This window comes from Heliconius melpomene, chromosome 4 (assembly GCF_056956725.1).
Source record: "Heliconius melpomene rosina isolate 202511_hmr_F chromosome 4, ASM5695672v1, whole genome shotgun sequence".
Taxonomy (NCBI): Eukaryota; Metazoa; Arthropoda; class Insecta; order Lepidoptera; family Nymphalidae; genus Heliconius; species Heliconius melpomene.
This window is the reverse complement of record NC_140392.1, coordinates 10534602-10560045: the sequence shown is the minus strand read 5'-3', so window position 1 is coordinate 10560045 and position 25444 is coordinate 10534602. Positions and strand designations below refer to the sequence as shown.

The following is a 25444-nucleotide window of genomic DNA, read 5'->3' as shown; positions in this document are numbered from 1 at the left end:
TCCGTTACTAGAAGCCAGCATGCACAAAATATCTTTGTCAATAGAGCCTGCACCAGCTATGATAAATTGTTTGCCAATATTGATATTTTCAAAATTAATGATGTCAATGTTTTAAAAAGAATTCTAATAAATTGCTGTACTTGTGATTAATTTATATAAATTATGTATATTTCATTTTGTATAGGGCAAATTGGATTATTTCATTTAATTTGATATAATAATAATAATATAATAATAATAAAATAATAATGAATATATATATATATATATATATATATATATATATATATGTGTGTGTGTGTGTGTGTGTGTATGTATTGAATTAATAAATTGAATTATTTTTTTTTTTTCTTAATGTAATTTTGTAGTATATTTTATCTTGTGTTCATTGTTTGTATCTATAAATTGTATGTGGAAACTTAATTGGATTGTGTGTCATCTTTTATATTTGTAATGTTTGTGTATTTTGTATTCTGTGTGTTTCCCTAAAATATAAATAAATAAATAAATAAATAAATAAATATATTTAGATTTTCCAGAGCGCGCTGACTAAAGATGGCGCTAAAACATCCAGTTTCTCGTGATTTTGCAACTTCACACTTTTTCCCGTATATCACGGTGGACAGAAATACTCTCTGTACTTAGTGTTACGATATTCCATTCTCTTCTTTTTGCCCGGATAGGAGACATTTTCTGTTGAGTGGCGAAACTCAACGCCGCGTTAAGTATTGCCAGAGTCCCTTTATGGAATCCACAACCGTCGCGTCAGTAGTCTACTGAGCAGCGATAGCCTCAATTCTTTACTATTATACCTATTCTTTACTATTCTATACCTATTTTGTCTAATCGGACACATCGTGTATACATGCAGGTATAATATGTAGACACAAATAAATCCACTAACATTACTTACAATTAGTCTTCGCAATAGAATAAATGACTATAATTATCAGATTTAACAAGGGGAATCTAGTGTTCCGACACTCCGTTGGGTACGTTCAGCCAAATTTTCGAGACGTTGCATGTTGAGTAGCGGAACTCAATATTAGCGTAAAATCTTCTACCAGGGAATGGATGGATAAATAATGGATAAATAAAATATATTTATTCCCCCGAATGAGGATCAAAATTAAAACCGTCGTAAAAAGCCTCAATCGAGTAAAAAGGATCAAACTCACTCAACTATGCACATAAGTAAAGATAGAGCCAAGTTAGTTTGAAGCAACACCATTAGATGAATTAAACTGCATTTAATTATTCCAAGTTAGATTACAGGCGCTCGTGCGAGCGTGTCGCGTGACGCCGCAGGAACCGCGCGCGTCGCATTTACGTCACGCCGCCTTAAAGTGCAGTCGCGCGAAACACGTCATAAACTGTCACGTCGTCGGTAGCCCATATTCACGTACCTTCCACCTATTTTCTTACGTTCCCATTTTGTTTTATTGAAGTGGAAGTTCTGATCCTATAGAAATAAAGACCATTTTAGCAGAATCAAAGAAATCCCACCGTTGGCACCCTGTCGTTTTATTAGCCTTTATTAACAAGGGCATAGAGGTCGTGTGTCGTGTGGACGTGACGCGACCGACCGACGAAACAATCTTTAACCGTACAAGTTATAGTGGAGACATTTCGAAATGACGCCTTGTAGCCAAAGTGCAAGCGTTGCGAGTTGAGCGTCGTACCGACAATGGTCCTTTAGCCGGCACGCTTAAGGGTCGTTTTCGTTTGCCTCTTTTGAGCCACAAACTGCAGTTTCGTAAAATAGTGGTCGTTAACTGCTGCAATTTGAGTCGAAGTCTTTTGTTGTAATCTTTTTGTATTCTCTAAATGGTAAGGGATCCTTTTTACTGGGACCTAGAAAGTTTTAATGCGACATTATATTAGTATTTACTTTAGCACTTGAACAAATGAGTTTTATGTTATTCCACAAGTGCCACTGTTTTTGGAAACTGCAAGAAGAAAATTGAAATGGAAATAATTTTAAATTTAAATAGTATTTAGGCAAATAAGACTTTTGCAAGCAATTGCACTTTTGAATCTTCTAATGTACTTAAAGCTATCACCAGCTCGGGGGCAGGCTGCGCAGGAACAGTGTAATAGACAGACTTTACTTATTAGTGTTATATTTACAGTAACTTTATTATTTTGTAATGGCAAATTTAAAATAAACTGTACATTTTTATTGAAGTTCCGTAAAAGAAAAATGTTTTAAATTCCAGAAATCAATTGAAGCTGGATCGCAACGAGGTCAGGTCACCGGTCCTAAAATCCGAGCGCCGACTTGCCGGTTGTTGCGAATGTCACTAATAAATACTTTTATTTCAATTCAATTATTTAACTCCCCCGAGCGCGGGATGTGCCAATTTATTATTGACGTTTTTGTTGATATTTTCGGAATCCATTTTTTTAACGGAAGCATAATAGCAAACGTAAATTTTCACGTTGGTTTATTGGTTATTATTATGATAAATTATTTATTTTGTCTTAAAGCGTTTGTTTGCTAAACTCTCGTATATCACTTCTCTTGTATCACTAGCTATCGCTTACAAAAACACATTCTTTATACAAAGCACGGCGTTGAGTGCTCACATTAACTATTCTAGTAGAAGTCTAACCAAATGTACTTTAAGTATAACGGCTTCACAACTTTGTCAAAATATGTATTTTAATATTAGTGCTAAGGGTAAATAGTAATAAAAGACGATGTCAGTTATAAGTTAAAAAATATCTCTGGGTCTAACTTAACCTATAGGATCGTATACTAGTAGTAAAAACTAAACGCGCGATAGTCGCCAAAAATTGTGGTCGTTTTCTCCGTCTGGTTTTGAATATATCATTTAACATAAAATATCCCCCAATCTGACGAAGACTCACTTGAATAATCGGGTGAAATATACTTGAAGATCATTAAAATAATGTCGCCATATTTTCATTAACCAATAATTTATTACTTAATTACCAAGTCAATTGCATGATTGTAACCAAAGCTGACTAATAATGCACAGCCCCAGCTGTGGATACACGGAACAATGGAGAGCGGCTGACTGTAAAAGTGATGGTAACAGGTTCAATTCCGACTCAAGGAACGATTATATTGAAAATCGAGTGGAAAGTGTGGAATGAATATTTCCTCTGCCTACTTTAAGATCGCACTTACCTACCTTTATTATGCAGAAACAAATAGGAAGCTGCTTCTTTTATATCAAACTCTATACATTATAATTTATATATTTCTAATAAATTAGGGTTTGATTTTCCCTCCGGGGAATAAATTCCTTTCATTAACTCACTCCGATAACAAGACGAAGCGCGACGTTGAACGACGACGTTGCGCACACAACATACAATGTTGGATACAGCCTTTAGTCGAGAATAAGAATATCATCACTATTTAGACAAATGTCAATAAAATACGATCAGTCGTGCTGTGAATAACTAGCAGGGAATAAGACGACGTGTGACGAGGATCGGGGCGGGATGAGGGATGGACGTGAAGGACGAGGGTGGCCGGTGTCTTGCCCTCCTGGAATTGATATGGATAGCACTTTGAATGGCATTTGAAGATAAATTAAACATACACATACATATAAGTCAATATTAGGGTACATATTTGAACTTAATTAAACCTGTTCTAATTGGAAAAGAGTAATCTTAATTAAATATTCGATACTCTTGTCTAATGTCTGTAATGTTAATAATTTAACAGCAAAGTAATTGTTTTTCTGTAAACGAAAACATAAAGTATTGAAACATAAAGTAAGCTTTCATAAGATATAAATAGTACAAGACACATTATTTGAACTATTAAAACTGGTCACTTCTGGTAAATTTAGTTATTTTTTTGTAAAACCAGCATAATTATATTTTCTAAACATGTTATGTAATTTCCACGCGCCCGCTACGCCACTACGCGCGGCGCTACGGCGCTACGAGCTACATCAGCTACGAGATACGTAAATATCATTAGACTGAGTGGATTTATTATAATTATATGCAAAACACTTCATAAACTCATCTCTGTAGACGCCGGAGTTATTCAAACGTGTTGTTGAAATTAATTAAAAAATAATCATATTTACAATACGTTACGTAATCTATTCCGTTTTGTAATCACCAATACTTATTTGAAAACATATTCTAGGAAATTAGTCTTACATAATGAATGTAACCTGTTATTAAACGACTTTTAATAATAATAATAATTGATCTTATATATATTCTATATACTAAAGACAATGTATCTGGTAAAAAAAGCAAAAGTGTATATTATTTCAAGTTTATATTAAGTAACAATTTACTGTTTCAGTACTAATTATCGTACTAAGGAAGCTTATAGACGTTTCATTTAAAATTCGACCCTTGGACTTATGTATTGTAGAAGTATAATTTGAAAGTACTGACCTTTGATGAGGTGCGCGGCGAGCACGAGCGCGGCGGTGAAGGCGTGCAGCCGCCACGCGCACGCGCACATGATGCACGCAGCACCTGCGCAAGCACCGACACTCGTTACTTTCTAACTAAATATTCATTATTCGTTTCGAATTGATCATTGAAAGAAAAATATATAATAGCTTCACGTTGCCCCTGCCCCGGCACTGGTGTGAGACAAAATCAAAGCGTGGCGTTGAGTTCCGCCACACAACTCGCCTCTAGAATTCGGTGGAAAGTGAGGAACGGAGTGCCGCGGTTAGGCCACCCTAGATTTTTACGAAAGATCGTTTTTTTTTATATACCAAACTAGTGGGCCCGGACGCGGCTACGCCCGCGAAAATATAAGCCTAAATCATTAAAATAAGTTAAAAAATAATAATAAGTGGAGATTTATTATTAGAAAAAATATCTGAGTAACCGAAATAAACAAACCAAAGAAGTAAAAGTAACTAAAGGAAATTCTTAATATTAGAAAAAAAAACCTAAAGTTTGCTGTGCGCGCGTACTAAACATTTTTCTATATTAAATAATTATTAATTTGTGCGAACAATATTAAATAAAATCTCAAATGATTAAAATTACGATATTTTAAGTGTATAACATCGGTATAGATAACCGAACTGAGATAAATTAATTATAAGCAGCAAATAATTACATAAAAAATAATAGTAATTCGAAAATCTATAAAAATTTACAAAATCATCAAAGTCATCCGCCCGTTCGCGTCGGTCATACTCATACTATGCCGCCCGAAGGCTAGCTCATTTGGAATCAGTCACATCTTAATTATTTATTAGAATGTTATACAGTAAACTATAATTTCCATCTAGATGAAATGCTAAAAGTGACTATTATATTTATTTTCATAAGGATGAATATCAAATTATAGAAATCATCTAATTTTTGTTAATGATTTGTATAAAGAGATTTGTATAACTAATTTGTGGGTGACGTTTTCTTAAAACAGCAAACTTTGCAAGCTGTTGCTTAGCAACGCGTAGCGACGATTGTTATTAACATGGCGGAATAAATTCCTTGTCAAATTAATTATTTTAATATATTGGTATATAACGAAAATATTACAAATATGAGAAAAAAAAAGTATCCTATGTTCATCCCGGGACCCTCAAGTATCTCTATATGAGTATTTTATCGCAATTAAATTAGCGGTTTGGCCCTGATTGCGGAAAAGACAGACAGACAGACAGACAGACAGACAGAGTTACTTTCGAATTTATAATATAGGTATGGATGGTCCCTTGGAACCTCAAAAATGATGTCCCAGAAGATAATGGCCGGAAAAACCCTTTAGTTACTCGGTTTCTTAATTTTAGTACAGGGTCGTCTGGTCCGCAGCCAGCTTCTTTTGTAAGCGTTAGGGAGAAGGTACTAGAGTAGGTATTCCCTGACTAGTCTAGAGGAGTGTAGACTTGTCGAACGTCAATGGTTGTCGGTGACAAGACAACAATGAAAGCTTTAATTCCACCATGTGGGCGTTGGCCCCGAAATCCATTTAGAGTGGTAATCCAATCTTGGATGTGGCCATGGATATTGCAGTTTGTGAGTTCAATGACGGGTTTGTTTCAATTTTGCACATAATCAAGGCAATGTTCTGGGAAATCGGCCCGATCAGCTACGAAGTGTGCCTGGAGATCGACAAACAGCGCATAGAGCTTGCAGAAAGATCGCTGTCTGACCGGCGCATGCATCGCAGATTAAAGGTATTGTAAAATTATTCATGATTTCCTACTACTCAAAACTTTAAACGCGTTTATCTCAATACTGTATTTTTCAAGTTATCTGGACTCGTAACTCAAGCAATTTTCAAACGATTAACATGAAATTTCGAAAATATCTTGAAATATACATTCTCTATGGAAGTACATAGAATTTTTTTTTATATTGCGTAGTTCATTTGTTATTAACAATTATCTGACAATTTTTTAGGCAAGTTTTTCACTTTTCACTTTAGAAGGGCGCCATTTGGCCAAAAATCAATATATCGCAAAAATCCTACTTCTGTAGCAGTTACTATATATAATCGAAAAAATAATTTAACACTGGGTGACCTCTGCCTGCCGTGCTGTGTGCGGGATACAGCGTGAAGTTGATTTATTTATTTACTTACTACTAAACATTTTAAGTTTCTTTATTACTAATCATTTAATTCATATTGAAAACGTAATCAAATCATACTAACTGTAAAAGAATATCTCAAAACACGTTCAATAGACACTAAAAGAATATTATGATGATCACAAAAATAGCCTCAATATTATGTTTTACAGGTACCCTTGACCGGACATAGCGTGTACAGGGCGGGCGGGCGGCGCGCGGTGGTACCGGATATTGGTCTAACGCACGGCCCTGATTAGACCCCGGACCACTCTACGGAGAGACCCGCAGGTATCAATTATTTTCAGTTCTCTAATGGTTGTTCCAAAAAAACTACAAAACTATGATTAATGATCACTTGACATGACATGTTTATAACTCGCCGTAGCTTTTGTTTCGTGTTTGTGTATCAACGTATAATTATTAATTATTAAGTGCTTTATTATTTCTGACTGAGTCGGGTGGACGTCAAGGACTTTCATAATGGATTTAAGTAGCTAGATATAGATAGGCGTAGCCCGGTAGCACGGCGTCTGATTGTCACCGCTTCGATTGTGGGTTCGATTCCCTTTCGTAGGAATGGATATATTTAAATTATTTTCATGTTCACGCTCTGATAGACCAACCGCGGCGTTGACTTCTACCACTCACTATGCAGTATTTCGAGAATTGGTTAAAAAGTGGGAAACGAAGTGTCTTAGCAGTAAAATCCCTTCGCCGTAATTTGCGGCAAAAAGGTGAGGCTTTTTCTTATAAAAAAGCTAAGTGGGCAAAATACATATTCCAACTCGAGAGTACCTACTAATAATATTTAATTATTTATTTCTTCATCTTAATTTCCACCTCAAAACGTAAATTGAAAAGTGCGTTTCTGAACAATTTCATTATGTAGTATACATGTTTATAAATCTTTCCCCTTTATATCTAACAGTTACATTCTCTATAACGTTTCAGGCAACCCCAGGGTGGTGTCGTCACGACCCCGCACAGACGACGCGACCGACCGGTACCGACAGCTGTAGCTAATCGCAGTCGACAGACATTTGTCACGATCACCGCGATTGATTCAATTCGTTTAAATTGTTTTTATTTCAAGGTTTCTCGTGGATAATGTCTTAACTTGCGTGATATTATTACAAGAGGTTTTCTTTAATATCGAAATATAATAAAGTAATTAAATGTGTTTTTGGTATAATTTGAACACCATGGTTGTTGGTTCGATCCCCGTTCGAGGGATTCGTTCTAGTAGTCTTGAGGTCCGCCATACAACATGCATTGTGGGAATATTAAAAATGTCTTCATTATAAATAAATATTTTAAAATAAATTATTTCCGTCCGCACTAGTAGAGATAACCTAAATATCGTACAAGCACACTACGGAAAAAGATCAGTTACAATAAACATTTAGTATTCAATCCCGCATTGCCACATCAGACGAGGGGCTCGCACTCGGAACTTGGTCACTTCTATACAAGTTACGCGTAGTTGTTGCGAACACACTCGCTGTTACAACTTGTTCTATTATTTTTCCTCATTTACGATACAAGTTTTAATGTTATTGGATATGGATACACCGTTCTGTTCAGCTAAAGCTTAATGCAAAATATATTAAACATTAGCACAAGCGCGTAGGCAAGCGCGTTAACGCGACCGCGATGATGAGTTCGATTCTCACTCGGTCAGTACAAGTACAAGTTGCAGTGCGCAAATTGTTTTTAAAATCTAGTTTTTCCCATTTCCAATCAGTGACAGTCATAGAAGAGATTTATAAATATACAGTCTCGTCAACGAGTCATAGACAGAGGCCGCTCTGAGACAGAGCAAGATACTGAAAACATATCCAGAGGATAGATACACTATCATCCCAAGAGTAGGGGAACAACCTATAAGCAACAAACCTTGCCAATATCTGATACCAAATAGCCCACGAACCCAGACGTTGCTACCTCTGATCAGTTCCAATACAACCAACATAACGTTATCAGCGATCGCGACGGCGGGACGTGATAAGCGTGACGTACTAGTGTTTTGTCACGCTTATCGGATTAAACCACGGTGCCTGCCGCTGTGCTTTATTCGGAAGGGGAGCTATGTTGGTGTTTGTTAATTTCAACATACATTACTATTATAAATAATAATATATATTAAATATTATATATATAATAAATAATAAATATTACTATTATTATTATTACTCGACAATTTTTATTATATATACAAAATAAAAGCGAAGGAATATAGTATCTTCAGTTACTATTATTTAACAATATAAGAAAATCAATAAATTTATTTTCTCAGTGGGATCCAAACCCGCGATCGGCGCGGTTGTAGTAACATGCTGTGCGCCACCAAAGTCTCGTTTATTTTTATATTAAAATGTAATCACAACCAAAACTGGGAACCCAATGTTAAGACACTCGGTTTTGCATCAATATAAAAATCATAAAAATTGACGTAAACGTAATGCTCTTGAGTTCAAATCCCATTCGAGGAATGAAATATTTAATATTTTCATTTCATTTCATTCAGTTTATTTCTAAATTATCAATATTACTAGTTCGACTATTATCTTTAGATAATAGTAGTATTAGCGAGTTTCTAGAAAATTCCTCTTATACGACGTTGCGGTACTCGTCGGACGTGCTCAGTATTTAGCAAATAACTGACAATATTAGGTCTTGAATCAACACATTATACATATATAAGACACTCAGAATGAACTGTCGTTAGTATAAAGTAATACGATCCTTGAAAATATGCAAAAACTAAGAAAATACTAATAGAATTAATTTGTTTTTATGAAAAGCGTTGGAGTTGAATTCTGTCATCGTCGTGGTTGACCAGCATCTGACGGTCCGCGCGATGGTTGCGGGTTCGAGCCCGACGGCCGACGGTAGGCAAGTATAATAACACCACGTTTCTTCTGTCTATTCTGCTATGCGAGAAAAATCGTGAAACTGTGAAAAAGTGTTTAATAATGTTTTGACTAAATAATAAACTTCTTAATTTTAATAACTTACTGTACTCTCTGAGAGTACCTGCCTCTGTTGAACTTTAATAAAAAACCAGAATTCCACTTTGCTTTTTCCCTTGACCCCTCACAAGTGGATTCTTAGCTTTGAGTTTTTTTACTAAAGTTCTTACGATTTCTGTCTTTTTAAATTTTATTTCTATAATTTATTATGTTACAAAATATTCGGAAAAAATATATAACGTAGGTCGATAAATATAAAGAAGTGTACTAAAGAGTTCATTTGGTTGGACGCTCCTATATCAGGAACTGTTGGTTTGTTGGACGATATATTTAACAAAAAAGGCTATCGGTTATTATAGCCCTCGCCTAGCCTATATAGCAGAACACGATAGATATATCAACAAGATTGTACGCAGAAGTCACGCGACGCCCCGATGTCGTGAACTAGATATCATATTTATTTACTTGAGTTGCCAGTTCCCTGGAACCGGCCGCTGTTATAACGAACACCGAAAAAAATGTTCACGAAGAAACATTTCTAAGAAGAAGGAAATTTTTGTAATTAAATAAAGCACGGAAAAAGGGGAAAATGATAAAGCTTCACAATACAAATTATTAAGAATTCATATTTTAAATAACTTGTAACGAATTACAAAAGTAATATTACAAAATGCTAATAACTCGGCCGCCTCCTCACCTGGTGGTAAGTGACGATGCGAACGATGGTGGAGCATGCTTACCCAGAAAATGCCTATTCACTCTTTCCTTGAAGACGGTCAGGTTATATTTAACGGGGAACAGTTGAGCAGGCAGGGAGTTCCACTCCTTAGCTGTTCTTATAAGGAAAGTGGAGGCGAAGCGCTGCGTACGAGAAGCAGGCACATCGATAACATATGGGTGAAACCCCAGCCTACGTCCAGTGCTCTGCTGATGGAAAGGAGAAGAGGGTATCAGGTCATGCAACGCTGCTGCACACTCTCCGAAATGTACCCTATAGAATACCGACAGGCATGCTACTTTACGACGGTGTTCGAGGCTTTGCAGCTTTGCCTCAACAAGCTCTGTGTCGCCAATGAGCTTCTTGGCGTGATTTTCAATCGCGTTGGGGAACGTTGGGGAACTCAGCGCTGCACTTTGTCACGGCGCTGTGCGGAAAGTTGGGATAAGTCCCACAACCATCATGATTACAATCAGGTATTAAGGCTCTACATTCTATTGTTCCCGCTATTATACTTCCGTTTTCTTTTTGTAACATACCTACCTACCTACTCGTTGGAGATAATAACGTAAAATCAGTAGTCAAATTAACAAGCTTAGCTTTCGAAGACTTAATAATTTGTTTTAAAAATAAAATATTAGTACAATTGTAGACCGATATCAAAATAACACTAAAAATCTTTTAAAATTTAAATTTCTTTTTCAGCTTTACACTTAACCCGCATGTAGCAGAGCAGGCAGAGCGAGCCTAGTGTTAAGATACTCCGCTCCCTACTTACAGCCTACTTCTTGGGGCATGGCGTGTAGTGTGGCGGTAGTCCGCGCGGCGCCACCACCGACCTCATTAAATACATTACATCACACTCAACTAACAGTTAAGATAACTATTGAAATATATATAAATCAATACACAAGAGGTGCCAGCTGGGTGGCGGCGGATGCGGGCTCGCCGTCTAATCACGAGCTATTTCATCTGCTCTTTTGCTCTATTAAATGCAGTGTTTTGCTAAGTGGAAGGAGATCTTAGCATAGACAGATTGGTTAAGTTAAACATTACTCAGTTTATTTAGCGGTCAGATTTGCGCTTTTTGCGAATGCACAGCTGGTGACACAGAGGGAACCTAGTGTTAAGATATTCCGTTCGATACTTTTCATTAAAGTTTCGAGACATTTTGTGTTTTGAATGGTGGAATTGAACATCGCTTTGTTTAACAGAACGGTTAAATAAAAAAAAATAATATAATCAATCTCCAAATAATCGAACCTACTATCCTAACGCTTCAATAGACACTGTCCCACTGCGCCACCACTGCTACTAATACTACTAAAACTACTACTTAAAACAATAAAAATATTTAAAAAAATGTTAAAACAAAATACTAGACGATATTCTAATAAACATACCACATTAATTCGGATTCAATTCAGAGGAGATGTAACTGCGCTAAAGCAAGTTGTTAAATGTCAGTACGAGTATAGTTGGTACATTCGGTGCTATGAGTGATTTCTATGACCGAATTCATGTTTGACGTCGCGCGTGCACTGAAGAGGACGTGATCCAAATACTGTAGCGGTAGTAATGGTGCGGGACATTCACATTTAAATTACATTTGTATGTGTTTATTATATACTTGCTCCGCCTGCGACTGCGTCCGCGTGGGACAGTGAAATTATATCATATTTATGAACAGATTGAAAGAAAACAAACCTAAATGTTAACTAAATACAAAAGAGAAAACTGGTTTAGATGTTTTTGAGATAGCTTACACAAACGCATACACACAAACAAACAATTTAAATATAATTGTTTAAGGTTCTATTACTTTGGTTGTCGCCCTAATATTAGAATTTCCCATATATCTTCCACGTATAGACAACCATCAGCAATTAAAATTATGATTATGATATGTACATAATATTTAATTTAGCTTTAAATTAGAATAGGCAGAGAATTTACCGTTAAGACACTCTATTTTCCACGTTTATGCATGAGAGGCCGCAGTGGGACAGCATGTGCATATAACGCGATGGTCGTGGGTGCGATCCTCACTCGGAGCAGTGATTATAATTTAATATATTTTCAGTTCTCTGTTGTGGTAGACGTGATGATGGCGTTGAATTCCGCCTCTCCACGCGCTATATCTTGAATCTTGAAATCTTGAAGTGCCAGGGAAGAAGAGTGAAGCTCCAAGTTGAAGAATGTAACAGTAGATTATCACATATATTTTATAATAACTTTTGCCGTAGCAATATTGTTTTACTTAGTAAGTAACTATAACATCGCTGTAAAAGTAAAATGAACAAAATAAATGTATATAGACTTACTTTATTCATTTGTAATTACTTTTAAATGGTATTTACTCTGTAAAAGGATAAACAAAATAATAAAAGTGCTTTTTATGCTCAAAATGAAAATATTTAAACTTATAAATTACAAATTTTAAAAAGGCAGAATAATTAAATACCTTTTGTTTTAACAGAGTGAAGATATAACGTGGCGTTGTATTCCGTATTTTAATAAATAATATCACGAAGAGTTTGTAAGTGGATTTCAACTCTAGCTTATCCCCTACCCCCCACGCTCGCTCTCGTATCACTACAAAGCGCATCGTTGACTTCCACCACTCAACACACAACGTCGTGTAATTTGGACAGACGGGGTGCCTTACCACCAGGTTTCCTGTACCTACCCCGCTGTATGCGTGAGAGCCATGAACAATCAGTGTTTCTAATTAAAGTACACCCAAGCTGTCCACCGCATTAAATGAAGCAACAGTAAAAATATAATGAAGTAAGGTTTTGGCGAGATCTGTTATTTACGACCAGCTGTAAAGCAGATACACCTCCGAAGAATTGGCAAGAGATCGTACAGCGTTGTCCCAAATTAAATGCACCATAGAAAATTTATGAATATACCGCCTTAGTGGGGCTACCCCAGTCGTGATGGGGAACGGCGAACATTTCGTATAAATATACAGGAAAAATATTAATTTAAACGATTATTGTCTCTTTGAAATGTACATTTATGATCAGTTAAGATAGTTCTTAAATGTGATTATTATAATAATTATAATGTTAGATTCTTTTTTTTTTTCAGCTACACGCTGTATCCTGCATCTGCTACGTGCGGGTAGGCAGAGCGAGCCTAGTGTCAGACACCCCGCTCCCTCCCTTATTTCCTCGAGTGGGAATCAAAACCACAACCTGTCGCGTCTACTATTTATTAAAGCTCGTGAATGTCTCTGAGTGCAATAGTTAGGCTTGTTTTTGTCATATATCCATAACCGAGCAAAACCAAATCGAATATCAAGGATAAGTTGAAATTCAAATAATTTTAAACAGCAAAGCTTGTACAACAGCAACAAGTGTATAACATCGGAAAAGGGGACGCGGGCAGACTGACAGTACTGACAGTTCTGCCAGGGGGGGAGGACGATACAATGTCCCGATAAGGCACGTTTTACCATTAATGCATTGTACTGTATGTCGATGTATAAACACGGTGCGATCACGTGATGCGTTGGGCTTGGCCGAGCTTTGGGGGTGTATTTGGAATTTAGATGTTTCTGTTTAAGGTATGTATGTACTGTTGTATAATCTCGAAAATTGGGCGGAGAGTGGGGAATGGAGTGTTTTTACCACCAGATTATGTTTGCACACCCACACCCAGCTATGTTGTAAAACAAAGTAATATACGCATTTAGGATTATCTTATTTCGCGCGAGGACGCTCTACGTGCCAGTAAGCGTGACTGCAAGTACAGTTTGTTGGACAAAAACACAAAACACATTAAATATATTTTCAATCCGACACAGTAGTTCCTCTGATAATTAAACCAAATAACTAGGCTTTAAATAAATGTATAAATTTGATTTGATTTGCGTTACCTTTAACAAACGATATTACGATTACTGGCATAATGTGGTTGATGTTTGGGAATATATGGAAGTTAGTGGGAACTCGTATAGTGGCAGTCTACGGACTAGCGGTTATACAAGTACATTTAATATTTAATTATTTGTTTATTTGCTACGTGCACTATATATAGCAGGTAAGCAGGATATAGCAGGGTAGACAGAAGTCCGCCCCGGAGGACGTACAGCTTAGTGGTTAGAGACACGTGTGCAGAGCTACGTACGTATTTGAACTGAAACCTTCCTTCAGCAGTAGTAGTACTAACACGTGGGCACCTCGGTACGTTAATCACTCACTCGCGTCAAGGAAACAATGAGCGCGCGTTACGCCCCTAATGAATACAAATGGGGGACTGGAGGAAGGCTTTTGATTATTTTATTGATATGGAAAAACAAAGTTCATAGATTTTCATTTTGAAAAACTCGGAGGAAAAACTATATTTAAATTATTTTCAATTTCTTGCTCTAGTAGACAAAACTAAGTCTAACAATATCTCGAAAACTAGGCGGAAAGAAGGGAACAGAGTATCTTAATACAAGATCCCCCCTCTCCCGCTATGCCACAAAAAGAATGTCAAATGTTTGATTCTATTCGTAATGGTATTGGGTTCAATTTCAGATCGTGGTAATGTTTATTGTTTCTTACCTCTAATGTTAGTTATTTTTTTAATGATATATTGGTAATATAACCTTTTCCTTTTATTTATAAGTTTAGAAAAGCGCCTAGTAGTACTTTTTTAAATCTTATTTACTTAAATAGATAATAAGTTGATTTCTTTTTCAGCTTCACGCTGTATCCCACAAATAGTTAAGCTCAAGGTAGGCTCTATTCTCTACTTTACGTCCAAAGTTTGTTTCGTTTTGTTTCCAAAACGAGGAAATGAAAATCATTCATTATAATATAATCATTCTTCTCATGGGAATTGAATCCACAACCTTCACATTTATAGATGTACGCTGTGCCGCCGCCTCCCTGGCGGACGTGTTGAGTATTACATCCTCATGACGTGTGAGCTAAAGTTGTTAGTCTCTAACGCAACTAAAGTGGAAGAACAATTGAACAAGCAACTGGATGATAGAAAACTCTAAATCATCAAAGCGAAGTTTTATGTGATGATAATATTGTTAGTTACTTCAAAAAAATATGTGAACACGAGTGTTAGCTCCCAATAGCGGAAGGATTTGGGATTCATTCACTTTATCTATCTGAGGAGTTCTAGTTGTCGATGGTCGTGTTGAGGACTACGGAAGTGCTTTGGCTTCTCTTAAGAAACAAATCTTTGAAGAAGTTTAGTGAGTGTTATTAGTATCTGTGGTACTCGAGTAGGTACGGACGTACCACCCTTCTCTTAATATGTAAAAAGAAAGGAAACAAGTTCTAAGAGAACATACATATTACATCAGCGGTCGTTAAAACATCACGTCCGCTCGTTAATTAACTTTTCTGTTTAATTTGTTCCGGTATAATAATATGTTAAAATTTTTATGTATATATAGTTTGACCGTAAGCGCGGTATATTTAAATATTACTTAATTTTTGCCACTCTGGTAGACAAAGTCTATTTCCGCCAATCAACGTGCAATGTCTCAACAATTGGGAAAGTGTAGAGGGGAGTACCTCAACACTCGTACAGAGTACAGGTACAGAGTAAACAGAACGAGAGAAGCCGCGAAGGGCCAGTATTTGTATTTATGAATGTAAATTGTATTCTCACGCCATTTTGGGAAGAAGTCCCATCACGGCCGTTCCGTTAATTAACTTTTGTGCTTAATTTATCGCGAAACAGTTAATAACGTGCCTTTCGAATGGTAATTTATACTTGCGCTTCGATCTTTTGTTGTTATTGACTTTATTTAGGACTATTGTATTACATTATAGATAGATAATTAGATATAGATATGGAGTTACCTTTTAATTGTAGAAACTCAAATTCCTGAAAAAAAAAACGCAATTTTTTAGGCTTCAGGCTAAAAACCGTAGAATTTAGATAATTCTTCAATTAGTGCTAGTTAGTCGTGTAGTTTCGTTTGTGCGTCGTGCGTCTGTAACTCGTATCGGTCCATAGACACTACCGCCGCCACCCCTACCACGTTGTCACACAGATCGATGGTAGCTCAATTCGCATTTTTACGCACACAATTTGCATCGAGTTGCCATTACCAATACAGACTGTATCAAACACGATTCGAGAACTTCAATTATATTTTATTGTAAATTATTTCTCTCGATGTTCAACAATACAGTGTTTGTAAATAATTTTACTATTTTTTTTTTGTATTTATAGTTATATTGAGTTCCACCACTTAATACGGAATACCTTGAATCTCTCTCAATGTGTGCAGACATAGCACAGAGCAAGTTTACTTCTATATAAATAGTAGTAGTAGTAGTAGTGGTTTATTAGCATAGTAATAAGTTACATGACAATTATAAGTAGGTATACGTGGACCACCGTCGTTTGAGACAGGACAAGAAAACAATCAAGTGATAAGACACTCCGTTCCTAGTTGAAATTTAGCATATACTCGTAGGTTTTGAGCTAGAAACGTGGCAATAAGGATTTCTTTAAATACCTACAGAAATGAACCTTTTTAGAGCAACGGATCAATTAAAACAACATAAACACATATAAATATCCGTAAATCAGTCTAACGACGTTACAATGGCCGTTAGTCGTTACAGTGACTAACGGCTGATAATTTAGGCAGTTAATTTTGATAGTTCAGTTATAATTTGCTTTCCGGGATATTAACTGAGTCGAGCTGCGGAACAACGCCTCCAGATATATCGTAGCCATAACTCGCGGTCGCGCTTGCAACTAAGACATGTGACAACTTTGGAAAACTAATATACTTGTTGTGTGGAGTTCTCTTCACGCTTTGCATTGTGTACGAATGGATACAAATATACTTTAGTGTCTACAGTTTTTTATATATAATTGTAGAGTTGAAAAAAAAATGGAAAAACTCATCTTCACGCTTCTTCCCGCGTAGGGTAGACAATGGGAAACTAGTGTTAAGTAACTCCGTTCCACGTTTTGCCCAATCTTTGAGATATAGCATGTTGCTTGGCGGGGTTTAACGCCGTGCTTTGTCTTGTTACCAAAACAATGAAAATATTATTTTTCCGAGTGAGATATGATCCCACAACCGTCTCTACCGCAGTCACACGGCAATACTTATTTCCAATATATACTTCAGGGTGAGAACAACACAAAAAATTACAACAAAACTTTCCACAATAAATTGAAAAAAGTAACAAAATGTAAAACAAAGCCGACGACAGCGGTACTCTTACGTGTATCTAATATATACCTAATATATAATGCTGATATGCAGTGCTATTAATAATCTATCCGACATGTATGGCGGCTGCTCGCGCCGCTGCGCTACAATCTCCGCACCGACTACTGTGAACCACATACAATAATGTACGACGCATGTCTCATGAGAACATGCTCGCGCAAGAAATACGGTCGTCTTACGTTGAAGAAGAAGAACTGAGATTTGGTATTTATATTCCTTAATTGGAATAGGTTATAACGTATTTTATAAAGTAAAGAATCTCAAAAACAAGTGTAGAGTGACAAAATGCAATTCCACATAAATTTTAGATCTACATTGTACCCTTTAATTTCCCCCACTGGTCAAATTAGAACCCACAACAATTCTATTTCATGAAATTGACTATAATAATTAAAGCCTTCTATATATGAAAGAAATAGGAATAGCTTGATTTTTGATTCGGTCTCACAGCCATGACAGATACGAATTGGATTGTATGAACAAACTAATAAAATTAAATATTATATATTTAAATTCTCACCTCACCGCTCAGGTAACCACAAAACGGCGTTGAGTCGGCGGCCACCAGTCACCATGCGATGTCATCAAAACTGGGCGGAAAATGTGGGGAACGGAGTGTGTTCACACCAGGTGTCCACTGCCAACACGTAGTTTAGTTTATCTTTATGTGTAAAATGATACTTTACGTAAAGCCTTCATATAACCAAAAGTGTAGAGCATTATGAATTTCATCGAAGTTTCTACTCGATGAAGAAGTTTTTCACTTTCCTAAAGATTCTTTCGTTCAGATAAAATCTCCCGCTTTAGACGATGTTAAAGTTTAAAAGATCGGTTCTCATACAATCCGTTATTGCAACATTACGAGAAACAAGTACATATATTTATATGGTGTCGCTTATTTTTGGAACTTGAGGTGGTTGTGGGTTTGATCTCACTCGATCTGGGCAGATGGCAAAAGGCAAAGACAAATCGCGGCGTTGAGATCCGCCACTCTAGACGCAAAGGAAAGTATTAAAAATGGTTGGAAAATTGCGGGTCATAAAAATTTTATTTTTCTGTACACATACACTCCCATCCCCGCTATCCGTACAGTTTTCGAGACATTGTTCATAGAGCGTTAATATTCAAAACTATGTTAATATTTAAACACTCCCCTGATCGAGACTCGTACCCACGGCCACCACGCAGTGACACACATTTACAATGCTCAAACGATCGATATACGTAGCGTATTAGGAACAATCACCATTGGCGCGGTCGTGTCGCGAGTGATGCTGGCGACTTGCATTTACTATTCATTTTAGCTTTTGTATGGTTTATGGTATTTAAATACGATGTGTTATGATGATGATACGAGGTTCGATTCTCACTCAGGGGAATGATTGACTACTAATCATTTTAATTTCCCTGGTGTAGATCCATCTAATCTATGATATTTTACATATTTCTATATAGAAACAGAAAACTACAAATTCAATATTTTTTTCTAAATCTTCCTACAATATACAATTAGGTTCTACAAAAGGTCGTCGTGTTAGATACTAGTATAGATTTTCATTAAAAAACAGTGACTTGAACATTTAAAAAAAACACTGTTAACTTAGAATACTTAACTAGGAGCACTCAGCTAAAGCAATTAAGTTAAAATTTAACTTTTAGATACTAAAGCTCTATCGAGTTCACAAAAACTGTAGTGAATATTTTAGTAGCGGATATCGACGGCCGCTAACACCACGCTGTTTACGCTTTTTGCTTTACTGAAGAGATTTATTCAAAATATATGGACACTTCTTGGTTTAACGTTTTAAAACGTTTTGAGAGTATTAAAATGTATGCGCTAAAAGTTTTAGTCAGTTAGTTTGAATAAAACAAAATCTTTTAGAGGTGGTCCTGTGCTGACAGCGAAACATTAATCGTTGTCAACGAAATAACGATATCTTTGTTTTTTAGCTTCACACATGTACTTGGGTAAAGAGAGGGTAGATGGTGTTACGACACCCCGTGACCCAATTGCGGAATTCAACGCCGCGTTGTCTTGTAACCAAAGCTACGGAAATTACAATAATTCATTAGAATAGAAAATACTAACATAATTATACAAATACATAAAGAGGTCGTCGTGGCTCACATGATCGTATTTAAATTATCTCCTTCTGCTGAAAGACGTGGAGTTCCGCTCGTTAGTGTTTCGATAATTGTGTTCAAAACAGGGAATGAAGTATTTTACCTCCAGCCACCACCACGCTCGAAGCTGAAAAAACTGCTTAGTAATTTACCATCTACCTAATAAAAATAGAATAAAATCCTATAGTTTAATAATACAATTTATAAACAATCCCTTTATCTTCACCCCGTTTCACAAGTGGTTTAATTGATAAATATATATGAGAAAATATTTCCCTGTTTTCCGGGGGGTATTCACTAATTTGGCATGACAAGTAGCGAGGGGTAGGGTGGGGGGGTGGAAGTGAGAGTGGGAGGTTACACGTCCACTCAATTAGCTATTCGGTCCCTCTCAGAGAGAATTCATTTCGGATCGAATAACAAAAAGGGTCCCCTTTTATCATATCACCATTGTAAAATTTAAAATTGTACTTATTTTAAATATACTGTCGTATGGGATGTGATCTTTAATTTGTTTTATATTTGTTATTTTGTACGAAATTGAATATTATTGAAAATTAATGTTTAAAATATTAGATATAAATTAATTTGGTTTAATGAAAACATATAAAATTCATTTTAGCTGTAAACGTAAATGAACAAAAAATCCAATACAGCAGTAATTAATTAAATATCGACCTCTGCTCGCGGTTGTAGGTACTTAAACTTGATAATTTTGTTTCTTACTATAATTGTATCAGTAATCTGCATTATTTTTGCATTCTGATAACATTGTCATTTTAACATAATATTAACTAAAGTTTATTTATCAACTAAAGTGTTAGCGAATATAAAAAGTTATTTTTGTTATATTACTTTTTCATTTATCAACCGATTGAAAGAAAAAAACGTTAATTGTTAAGGAAAGTTTGTCAAAATACGATAATGAAAACTACATTTAAATCGGCCACTCCATTTCAAAGATTAACGTGCAAAGACAATAAAACAACATTTAAAAAATAATTTTTAAATACTTTTTCTTGCACTTTATAACACTTCGTTCTTTGCTTTTTACTCTAAATATAATTTTTTGTTACATTACATCTCGATTGGCAGAACTTAACTTCACCCTTTATCTGTCATGGCCGGAAAATTCAAAATAATTAAAAAATAACAATTTCACCAAGTGGGGTTCGAGCCCATAACCTCATTTACAATCAGACACTGCTCCGTGAACCACGACCGCCTCCAATTATATTACTATATTAAGAAATAAATAATCCCCTCCACATACAATATTAAGTTGAAGGAGAAAACTCAATGTCTCGTGGTGTACCAGGTCGGTGGTAGCCCTCTCACGGGTGACCTCGCAAGTGCCATTGTACTTGAATGCTTAACCTATTGTTAAGGATTCTGCTTAGAAATATTATTATTATGAGAAAAAACCGTCATCTCCGCAAGAAACTATTACATCTGAAAATGTCTCAAGTGTTACGTGATAAAGATTTATTTCTATTCGTTTTATTTAGGTATTTCTTTTATATGGTAAACCTTGTCGTTTGAACAAGTTATATTTTTTTATATAAACCAAGCAATCTCAACTGAAAATATGAAAATGAAATACTTTTATGTACGGGTAATATATTTGTATCACATCCATATTGTTAATATAAAAAATAAAGATTTTGTTTAGACAAAAATGTGTCGTTTAGTTCCATTATTCAAAAATGTTATTAAAATGTGTAAAATATATAGATTAATCTGTCACTAAATACTATTAGCCCAAATGATGCCAATATGATAAGAACTTATCTATTGTTTTATCTTACTTTTCCGGAGGGGGAAAAAAATAATTAATCAATTATTAATTATTGTCATTTCTTGTCTCTAGTGAGAGTGCAAGTGGAATGTACAAAAGCGCCATCGAATTTGGCGGAACATGGAGATTGACAATAGGTTCCTTCTGTCCAATGCGCGCGTACACCAACATTCATTGCAGTAACAATTGAAAACATTGTCACCCAACATCCACACGTCACGCACAGAGCGAGCCCGAAAGGAAATTAACAGCAAACAGTCCTCGACCGAAGCGTCGTAACTCATAATAACACACACAAAGTGCCATAAATACAAAATTTCGTTCGATATCAAGATTCATGAATCATAAATAATAAACGGGGTACAAAAATGTGTACGAATGTGTCAGTCGTGTCAGGCGCGAGGACGGGGGGCGGGGGACGGGGGACGGGGGGCGCGTCACTGCCGACAGGAGCGATTTATGGTATAAAATAATATGAGGTACAATGGTTTCTGTGTTGTTGTGGTCGTGTATTCACTTAAATTAATGTAAATCAGCGCCACTCCCTACATGTTTAACTAGAGTGGAAAAATGAACATAATTAAATTGTAACTTTTTCTCCGAGCGGAGAACGAACCCGTGACCAGACACTGTCCTACTGCGCATTGACGGCTTTATGATAAGTAAAGAAATGTACGAAAACCTTACGAAATGTTATTCAAATAATTATTTTTGAAGTACAAGTACAGTTATGGCTTTGTCTCATAGTATTTTGAACTTTTTCATTGCAAATAGGAAACAGGGAATTTTACCACCAACAAATTTCTCCGTCAAATTATCTAAATACTAGCGGACGCGCGCAGCTTCGCTTTCGCAGTTCAATGAAATATTTTTAAGAGTATCAATTTCAAATTTTATGAAAATCGGTGGCGATTTAAAGATTTTTTCATACAAACTTTCAATCCCTTATTTGCGCCCCTAGGGGATGAATTAAAATAAACCAAGAAACATGTGTTCAATTAAATATTTTTAAGAGTCTAAATTTAAAATTTAAAAAAATCGGTGGCAGTTTAAAGACTTTTCCATACTAACTCTCAATCCCTTATTTGCACCCCTAGTCGATGAATTAAAATGAACCACGAAATATGTATTCAATGAAATATTTTAAGAGTCTAAGTTTCAAATTTTATAAAAATCGGTGGCAATTAAGGATTTTTCCATACTAACTGATTTACAACCGTAGGGGATGAATTAATATAAACCACGAAACATGTGTTCAGTGATATATTTTTAAGAGTCTAAGTTTCAAATTTTATAATAATCGGTGGCGATTTAAAGATTTTTCCATAAAACCTTTCCACCCCTTATTTGTGCCCCTAGGGGATGAATTAAAATAAACCAAGAAACATGTGTTCAATTAAATATTTTTAAGAGTCTAAATTTAAAATTTTATAAAAATAGGTGGCGATTTTGAAGATTTTTCCATACGAACTTTCAACTCCTTATTTGCACCCCTAGGGGATGAATTAAAACAAACCACGAAACATGTATTCAATGAAATATTTTAAAGAGTCTAAATTTCAAATTTTATAAAAAGCGATGGCGATTTAAAGATTTTTCCATACGAACTTTCAACCCCTTATTGGCACCCTTAGGGGGTAAATTCTAAAAAACCGTGAAACACGTGTTCAATTAAATCATTTTAAGAGTCTGAATTTACAATTTTATAAAAATCGGTGCATATTTAAATTTTTTTCCATACAAACTTTCAACCCCTATTTCACCCCTTTAGGGTTAAAATTTTTCAAAATCCCTTCTTAGTGGATGTCCAGATTACAAAAGTAAATATCTGCTCAAATTTCACGTTTCTACGCACAGCGGTTACGGCTGTGCGTGCGTCTTACCTCAGTCAGTGAGGACAAGTCCTTTTATATGTATAGATGATGTGATGTTTAAAAAGACACGTCTTGAAATTAAAATACGTAGACAGAGATCGACATGCTAGCTGCTACTATTCCTCATACATATTCAAAAATATGACTATAATTCAATTATAAGTTTTGTTGTTAAGCTTAAAGCAGCTGTTTCTCTATAACAATAACAAATTAAAATTCACAGCAACCATGAATAATACAACAAGTAGAGGTAACCAGGTATACTGCAACCTCTACCAGCACCTAAAGGAGATTACCTAGAGGAGGAGCTCGAGCAACCACGACGAACATACACGCACATACAAAAACAAAAACACAACTTAAATTATTCTCTCCGTGTGAAAACAACGCGCGTTAAAACTTTATACGTAGTTGTGTTGTAAGCGGCCCCGCTGCATACATTACTAAGTTCAGATCAAACAATCAAAGACGTGACGTGCGGGGAGTGACGTGAGGAGGGTGTGATACATGGTGTAGCGACGCAGGATAGGTGGATGTGGGTTCGATCCTCTGATTCATATTAATTATAAGCTTCGTCCGCAGTACGTGTATATCATACTTTAGTTTAATTCACATCCTTTCAGGCCGGCTATATAATTTTCTTCAGAAGGGTTTATGCTAACAAAATAACTGAAAAACATATTAGTTCAAAATAATTGAAATTTCATGAATGAGTTACGTCGTAATAAAACATGTAACACGACTTAAGTACTTATAACAGCATAAAAATCTTATTCTTATCATCTCATCATAAAAATCTTATCATCCAAATATTACTTACTAAATCATTAAACACTATTTTTTTCTTTACATTTTTTTATATCATCATCATCAGGCCTTCGTTCACAGCTGGTTTATGTATGGGTCTTTGGCATATCTATACTAATATAATAAAGCGGAAGAGTTTGTTTGTTTGTTTGTTTGTTTAAACGCTAAGATCTCTGGATCTACTGGTGCGATTTACTTTGTTTTTGTTTTGTATGAAAGCTGCATTCTTCAGAAGTGCTATAGGCTATATAACATTACATTACACATATGTACTAATAAATTAAAATACTTTCTAATTTGACATGCAATTTATTCTGCCATGTTAATAACAAACGTCGTCGCTACGCGACCGCGTTCGTTACCGCGTCATTTTGATATTCATCCTTATGAAAATAAATATAATAGTCACTTTTAGCATTTCATCTAGATTGAAATTATATTTCTATAGAAATTATATTCTTATACTAGCGGACCCGGACGCGGCTACGCCTGCTTGAAATATAAGAATATAATTTCTATAGAAATATAATTTCAATCTAGATGAAATGATAAAAGTGACTATTATATTTATTTTCATAAGGATGAATATCAAAATGACGCGGTAACGAACGCGGTCGCGTAGCGACGACGGTTGTTTTTCCGTTTCCGGTGCTTCTACACACAACACGCTAAGTCGGGTCGCTCCCTGTATTTATTAAAAAAGTGATACTATATTTAAAATTAACGTGTTTGAACCACAAATTTCACAATAACTAAGAAGTAACAACACGTAACGCAAGTAATTAACAAGAATATACTTCTAATTACTAAATTTTGAAGTAAGTGCAAGATTTGATTACCCGTTATTATATGCAAATTTGCTAAGTCACAACTTCATTTGCAAATTGTAAACAAGCACGAAGTTAGTACTGTCAACTTCACAACTCAAAGCTACCAACCTAACAAAAAAAAAACGTTTCGTTCCACGCTACGAATTTGCAACAATGAATACACCACAGAATATACTAAGTTCAGATATGTCAACTCTGCTTAACATGATGAAAGAAGAATTTGAAAAACAAACTATTGCAATTACCAACTCTGTATCTGAAAAAGTTATGCTAATGATTGATGAAAAGATTAAACCGTTAAAAGAAGAAAACGAATATCTTAAATTGGAAATACAAACACTAAATAAAAAAATTATTAGCTTGGAAAATATGACCAGAAAGAATAATATTATATTCCATGGAATAAAAGAAACTGAAAATAGTCACAACGATCTTTGCAACATGATATCGGAAATATTTTCGAAACTAAATATTAAAATAGAATCATATGATATTAATAAAATTCATAGAATCGGAAGAACAAATACAGATAAGATACGACCAATTCTAATCT

General features: G+C 35.4%; 1 protein-coding gene across 1 annotated transcript in view; it reads right to left on the bottom strand.

Moving 5' to 3' along the window:
- Positions 1–25444, bottom strand: part of LOC146539738 (neurotrimin-like) — a 148324-nt gene that overhangs the window by 96684 nt on the left and 26196 nt on the right. Inside the window, exon 2 of the mRNA XM_085185180.1 lies at positions 4402–4485. Within this exon, the coding sequence (XP_085041306.1) occupies positions 4402–4471 (70 nt within the window). The 5' untranslated portion in view covers positions 4472–4485. The remainder of the gene's footprint in view (positions 1–4401; positions 4486–25444) is intronic.